General features: G+C 40.6%; 1 protein-coding gene across 1 annotated transcript in view; it reads left to right on the top strand.

Moving 5' to 3' along the window:
- The window catches only part of RYR2 (ryanodine receptor 2 (cardiac)), a 786,033-nt gene that overhangs the window by 349,687 nt on the left and 428,877 nt on the right, over positions 1 to 7,469 (top strand). The window contains exons 26-27 of the mRNA XM_006872010.1: positions 912 to 1,071; positions 6,827 to 6,974. Coding sequence (XP_006872072.1) covers positions 912 to 1,071; positions 6,827 to 6,974 — 308 coding nt within the window. The remainder of the gene's footprint in view (positions 1 to 911; positions 1,072 to 6,826; positions 6,975 to 7,469) is intronic.

Genomic DNA, 7,469 nt, shown 5'->3' with positions numbered 1-7,469 from the left:
TGAGGTTGGCCCAGGATCAGACATTGTTTCGTTCTGCTGTGCATGGGGTCGCTATGAGTCGGTTCTGACTCTATGGCACCTGACAACAACAACAACAAAGTAAAGCCACCTTTTTCAACATTCAAAAACGGAATACATCAATTCATTCAACAAATACTTAGTGAGTGCCCACTACATATTGAATAGTATTCTGTTTGTCAGAGATGTTGTTGTGGTTGTTAAGTGCTGTCGAGTCAGTTCCGATCCATAGTGACCTGCATAAGGTTTCTGAGGAGCGGCTGGTGAGCTTGAACCATCAACTTTGTGGATCACACTGACATTGCAGTCCAGTGCATTAACCCACAGCACCACACCAGGACCCTGTTTCATTGTACTTTATGGACACTGCATTTTTTACACACAAAAGGTTTGTTGCAACTGTGCACTGAGCAAGCCAATTGGGGCCATTTTCCAATAGCATGTGCTCACTTTGTGTGTCTGTGTGAATTTTGGTAATTCTTACAGTGTAACAAACATTTCCTAATGCTGTTGCACACTGAATGGACAGAAGTAGAGAGTAAACAGTGTTTACAATGACTGGGAACTAAAATATTTGTGTGATTCGTTTTATTGCAATGATTACTTATTTTTCCAGTGGTCTGAAACTGAACCTGCAATATCTCTGAGGTAAGCCTGTATGTATGTGTTGAAAAATGGAGCATTTTCAGTTTTCTATTTATTTTAAGAGATTAGAATGTATACACTGCAGTCGCTCCATGGAAACCCTATGCAGAGTTGCTATGAATTGGAATCAACTTAGCAGCACTTAACGACAACAACAGCTAAATTATGCGGGGCTAAAAAAGTTAGGATGTGAAAAATTTTAACTCTAGTATAGAAAAACCAATATTGTCTTTTGGTTTGCTTTATAGTTACCAGCTGACCAGTGGATACAAGCCTGCTCCTATGGACCTGAGCTTTATAAAACTCACCCCATCCCAGGAAGCGATGGTGGACAAACTGGCTGAAAATGCCCATAATGTGTGGGCTCGAGATCGAATCCGTCAGGGCTGGACTTACGGAATCCAACAGGTATAGAAGGAACTTGGTTCCGAATCAAACAGTCTGTGTCATCTACTTAGTGTAGATTAGCATATTTTGTAACAGGAGAGATTACATAATGATTGCTTTAGAAGTCTGGTCAAATAGAGTTTAACTAGTAGGATATGCACAGAACCACAAAGTCAGTTTGAACCACAAGGTCGGTAGTTCAAACTCACCAGCTGCTCTCCGGAAACTCTGTATAGGGTTGCTAAGAGTCAGAACCCCATAGACAGCACTTATCAACAACAGCATTGTCACCTGAAGGTGTGGGGTTAACTCGCAGCTTCTGATGGTGCTTCTGGCTATGTGAAGACTTGGACACACACTGCAGCAGAGCCTCAGTGATTCCTGTGGGCCCATTGCCAGTGAGTTGGTTCCAACTCAAAGAGTCCCGATAGGGTGGAGCCGAACTGCCTCACAAGAATTCCAAGACTGCAGTCTTTACAGATTTTTTTCTTGTGGAGTGTCTGATGGATTTGAAGTACTAATGATTTGATTAGCAGCTAAGCACTTAATGACTGTGCTACCAGGCTTTCTAACGCCTCGGTTAGGATATAGAAATTAATTTCTTAAATGGTAACACTCCATAGACTTATGGGAATTAAAGCCTCTTCACCATTCCATTTCAAGTAAAATTTCTCCCTGTGTATTTAGGCTATCTGCTACTCTTCTTAAAATTGTCAGTGGCTAACCATTAGAAGTAGTCTGTCTCTCCTTCTTCCAAGTCTTTTTCTGGCAGGTCAGCTGAAACCTGTTCACTATGGATGACCCGGCTGCTATTTAACATTCTGGTGGCATAACTTCCAGATTCACAGCAACATGCAAGCCACCACAGTACCACAGACAGATGAGTTTGTGCTGCCTCCTAAAAGTAGAGTTGATTGTGAGGATGAAAATGGAGTAAAGCTTTCTGGACCTTCATTTGCTGGTGGAACAAACTGAAAATGAGGAGAAACAGCTATAAACATACATTAATAATTGGAACATGAAATGTATGAAGTATGATTGTAGATAAATTGGAAGTTATAAAAAATGAAATAGAATCCATAAAAATCACTATCCTAGGCATTGTTGTTGTTGTTAAGTGCCATTGAGTCAGTTCCAACCCATGGCAACCCTCTATAGGGTTTCTAAGGAGCAGCACGTGAGTTTGAATCGCCGACCTTGTGGTTGAAACTGGTGCAGTGCATTATCCTACAGCAACACGCCAGGACTCTATCCTAGGCATTAGTGAGCTGAAATGGACTGCTATAGGCCATTTTGAATCTGACAGTCAGTCATAGGGCCTACTCTAGTGGAATGACAGATTGAAGAAGGATGGCATTGCATTGATCTAAACATTTCAAGGTATATACTGAAGTATAATATTGTCTGTAATAGAATAATATCCGTATGAGCCCTGGTGTGGTGCTGTGGACTGATATACTGCACTGCAAGGTCGGTTTGAACCGCAAGATTTAAAGCCGCTCTTTGGAAATCCTACGCAGGGTCACTGAACTGGAACTGACTAGAGGGCACTGAACAAAAACATAAAGAAGACCAGTTAATACCACAATTATTTAAATTTATGCAAACCACTAAAGCTAGTGATGATGAAATTGAAGAATCCTACCAACTTGTTCAGTGTAAAATTGATCAAACATGCAGTGAAGATGTATTGATAGTTACTGGTGTTTGGAATGTAAAGGTTGGAAAAAAATAAGAAGGACCAATACTTGGAAATGTGACCTTTTTGATCGAAACTATGCTAGAGATCACGTGATATAATTGTGTAAGAGTAATGACTTGTTCATTGCAATATGAAAGAATGACTCTACACAAAGACTTCAAGGAGCTCTGGTAGTGTAGTGGTTACGAAACAGGCTGCAAACCACAAGGTCAGCAGTTCGAAACTACCAGCTGATCCGTGGGAGAAAGATGAGGCTTTCTACTCCCGTAAAGATTTACAGCCTTGGAAACCCTGTTCAGGGTCGCTATGGGTTGGAACCCACTCGATGGCAGTTAACAACACAACGACACATAGACCTCACCAGGTGGAATACACAGAAATCAATTTGACTACATCTATGGGATGAGATGGTGGAAAAGTTCCATATCACCAACCAAAACAAGGCCAGGGGCAGACTGTGGAACAGACTATCCATTGCTCATATATATGCAAGTTCAGGGTGAAGAAAATTAAAACAGGTTCATGAGAGTCAAAATTTGGCCCTGAATATATCCTACCTGAATTTAGAGATCATCTCAAGAACAGATATGATGCATTATATGGTAATGACTGAAGACCAAAAGAGTTTTAGGATGATATCAAGAACATCATACAGGAAGAAAGCAAAACATCATTAAGAAGACAAGAAAAAAGGAAAAGTCCAAGATGGATGTCAGAAGAGACTCTGCAACTTGCTCTCCAATGTAGAGATGTTAAGGCAAATAGAAGAAATGAGAAAGAAAAAGAGCTGAACAGAAAATTTCAAAGGGCAACTTCAGAAGATAGAGTCAAATATTATAGTGAGATATGCAAAGACCTGCAATTAGAAAGCCAAAAGGGAGAATACACTAAGCATTTCTCAAACTAAAGAACTGAAGAAAACATTGCCTTGCATTGCAATTTGAAGAATTCTATGGGCAAAATATTAAATGATGCAGAAAGCATCAAAAGACGATGGAAGAAATACACATAGTCACTATACCAAAAAGAAATGATTGATATTCAGTAATTTCAAGAGGTAGCATATGATCAAGAGCCAATGATGTTGTAAAAACTTCAGCGTGCACTGAAGGCATTGACAAAAAGCAAGGCTCTGGGAATTGATGGGCTACAGTCTGAAATCTTTCAACACAGTCATGCAGCATTGAAAGTCCTCACTTATCTATGACAAGAAATTGAAGATAGCTACCTGATCAACTGATTGGTAGAGATCCGTATTTATGTGCATTCCAAAGAGAGGAGACCCAATGGATTATGAAAATCATCAGATAATATCATTAGTGTCACATACAAGTAAAATGTTGCTAAAGATAATGCAGAAATGATGGCAACAGTACATTGACAAGAACTGCCAGAGGTTCAATCCAGATTCAAACAAGGATGTGGAACAAGGGATATATTTGCTGATGTCAAAAGTATTTTGGCTGAAAGCAGAGAATACCAGAAAGATGTTAACCTGTGCGTTTTTGACTATGAAAAGACTTCTGACTGTGTGGATCATGACAAGCTATTGGCAGCATTGCAGAGAATGAGTATTCTAGTACATTTAAATATGCTCATTATCTATCTGTACATAGACCAAGAGGAGCCAGTGCTTGAAGAAGGACATAATGGTTGGTAAAGTGAAGGGTCAGCAAAAAGGAAGAAACCCCCGCCGATGAGATGTGCTGGCAAAGTTGCAGCAGCAGTGGGCTCATGCATAATGATTGTGAAGATGGTTCGGGTCTGAGCAATATTTCAGTGTGTTGTGCATAAGTTCGCTATGAATCGGAACCAAGTAGATGACATCTAACAAGCAACAATATTTGTTAGTTAGGCATTCTTTTGGTAAGATAGCCTGCTGTCTCTCTTTATCAAGAGCACTCGATATATATATATATATATATATATGGAGCTCTGGTAGCGTAGTGGTTACGAATCGGGCTGCGAACCTTAAGGTCAGTGGTTCGAAACTACCAGCCGCTCCGCGGGAGAAAGATGAGGCTTTCTACTCCCGTAAGGATTTACACCCTCGGAAACCCTGTACAGGGTCGCTATGGGTCGGCTCCGACTCGAAGGCACTTAACAACAACAACAACATATATATATATATACATATATATATACATATATATATACATATATATGTGTGTGTATGTGTATATATATATAGTTGTTTAAGTGCCTTCAAGTTGGTTCCAACTCATTGCGACCCTGTATAGGGTTTCCAAGTAGTGGCTGGTGAGTTTGAACTGCCAGACTTGTGGATCAAACTGACGTTGCTGTCTAGTGCATATCCTATAGTACCACATCTGGTATATATATATGTATGTGTGTATATGTGTGTGTGTGTGTGTATATATATATATAATGTGTGTGTGTGTGTATATATATATATATATATATAGCCCTGGTAATGTAGTAGATTATAAGTGGTACTGCAGTTAAAAAATTCCAGATGCTTTGTGGGATAAAGGTAGGACTTTCTGCTCCTGTAAAGATTTACAGCCTCAGAAACCCTATACAGGGTTCCTATGAGCTGGCTATGACTCCAGAAAACTTAACCACTACCACCATTTTGTTGTTGTTAAATTCTGTCGAGTCAGTTCTGACTCATAGTGACCCTGTATAGGGTTTCTGAGGAGCATCTGGTGGGCTTGACCTGCTGACCTTGTGGTTCTCAATCCAGAGCTGATCCACAGCACCACACCAGAAGAATGAACAAATTTGTGTTGGAATGTTTGCTAGATTATTTAACTGGCAGAATGTTCCTTAGAGTTGAAGATGGTAAATTTCATCTAACATATTTGGACATGCTTCATCCTCTGAAGAAGATTCCAGGTGCTTGGTGAAGTAGAGGATCATAAGCAAAACAAAACGAAGGGAAGGTCTCAATGAGCTGGAGTGACACAGTGGCCTAACAGTGGGCTCAGATTTAGCAATGATTGTGAGGCTGCTGCTGGACCGGTCGGCCGTGTTTCTCTCTGTTGTGCACAGCGTCTCTGTAACTCAGAACCAACTCAAGGACACCTAACAACACTCAACAATAGTCATTTCAGTTCTCTTGGAACTAGTTTCACCAATGTTGTGTTGTTAGGTGTCATCAAGTCAGTTCCAACTTACAGCAATCGTCTTATTATAAGATTTCTGAGGTTGTAAATCTTTATGGGAACAGAAAGCCTCATCTTTCTCCCAAGGAGCAGCTGGTGAGTTTGAAACGCTGATCTTATAGTTAGCGGTCTAATGCTTATCGTACAGTGCCACCAGTCTAGTTTCATCAATGGATATAGTCAATGTAATAGTTTGTTTTAAAGCTATATCAAGGACATGTCTGTATCACACTGGGTGTTCTCAGAAGACCGGAAAGCAGTTTGATAGTGATGCAAAACCACTGAAGTACACCCAGTACAAACCAGGCTCTTTTTGTAACAAAGACAAGTCGTGGAGATTATATGTTCCCTAAGTGTGGCACTATAGGGTAAGCACTGGACTGCTAACCTCAAGGTCGGCTGTTGAAGCCCACCAGCCATTCCTCAGAAACCCTATCGTTGCTGTTGTTAAGTGCTGTGGAGTCAGTTCTGATTCTTAGTGAGTCTGTGTAGTTTTCCAGGCTTGAAATCTTCATGGGAACTGAAAGCCTCCCATTTCTCCTGCGGAGTCTTGGCAGGCTCGAACCGCATACCTTGCTTATCATATGGAGCTCCTGTGCCACCCAGAAACCCTATACAGGGTCACTATGTGTTGGAATTGACTTGGCAGTGTTTAACAACAACAACACAGCAGCCTTTGCCTTGTAACAATGGCATATAGGAGATGGTTAAAGAGATCGTTAAACTGTGTAGTTGTTCCTTCTTTCTGGGTCAAGAACTGCTTTTAAATTGATGCATTTATTCATTTAATTAAAGTTTTTACACTAATAGTGTCTTGGTAACTTCTCTAGCCTGGGCAGGTAAAGGGAGTGAGCTTTTCCTTCAAAGTCTTTAAATTGTGATGTATTTGGTAACTTTCTTATTTGAATTGCCCTGGTGATTTGCATAACTTTTTTGCTTTCTGTAGGATGTAAAGAACAGAAGAAACCCCCGCCTTGTTCCCTATGCACTTTTAGACGATAGAACCAAGAAATCAAATAAGGACAGTCTTCGGGAGGCTGTCCGGACCCTGCTGGGATATGGCTACAACCTGGAAGCTCCTGATCAAGATCATGGTATTTCTGTCTAGCTTTCCTCACCTCTGGTTGCAGAATCATGTAGTAGCACTTAAAAGCCCAATTAATAAGAGTGGCCTGAGTGTTTCATTTAGACCTGTAGTTTAGAGTGCTATCTTTTGTCTCCGTCCTGAGGTCACCAAAAGCCATAACCCTCTCTCAATAAGGTTACTTAGTACTGCGGTGATTTTGTATGGAGAAGGCAGTGAGGTTAACTTCTTGCAGAGTCTGAAGTCAGCAGTTAGCCTCCTAACTGATTCTAACTTTGTCCCCGCTTCCCAGAATTCTTTCAAAAGAGTTGATTTCACTTGATAGTGGGAGTACACTTAGTGTAGGAGCTAGTGTTTTCCAAAATCCCACATTTATCTTTTATATTTGTTCATATAGTACTGTTGTTATTGTTGTTGTTGTTGTTGTTGTTAAGTGCCATCGAGTCGGGTCCGACCCATAGCGACCCTGTACAGGGTTTCCGAGGGTGTAAATCCTTACGGGAGT

Source organism: Chrysochloris asiatica, unplaced genomic scaffold (genome assembly GCF_000296735.1).
Source record: "Chrysochloris asiatica unplaced genomic scaffold, ChrAsi1.0 scaffold00179, whole genome shotgun sequence".
NCBI lineage: Eukaryota > Metazoa > Chordata > Mammalia > Afrosoricida > Chrysochloridae > Chrysochloris > Chrysochloris asiatica.
This window is presented reverse-complemented; position numbering and strand designations above follow the sequence as displayed.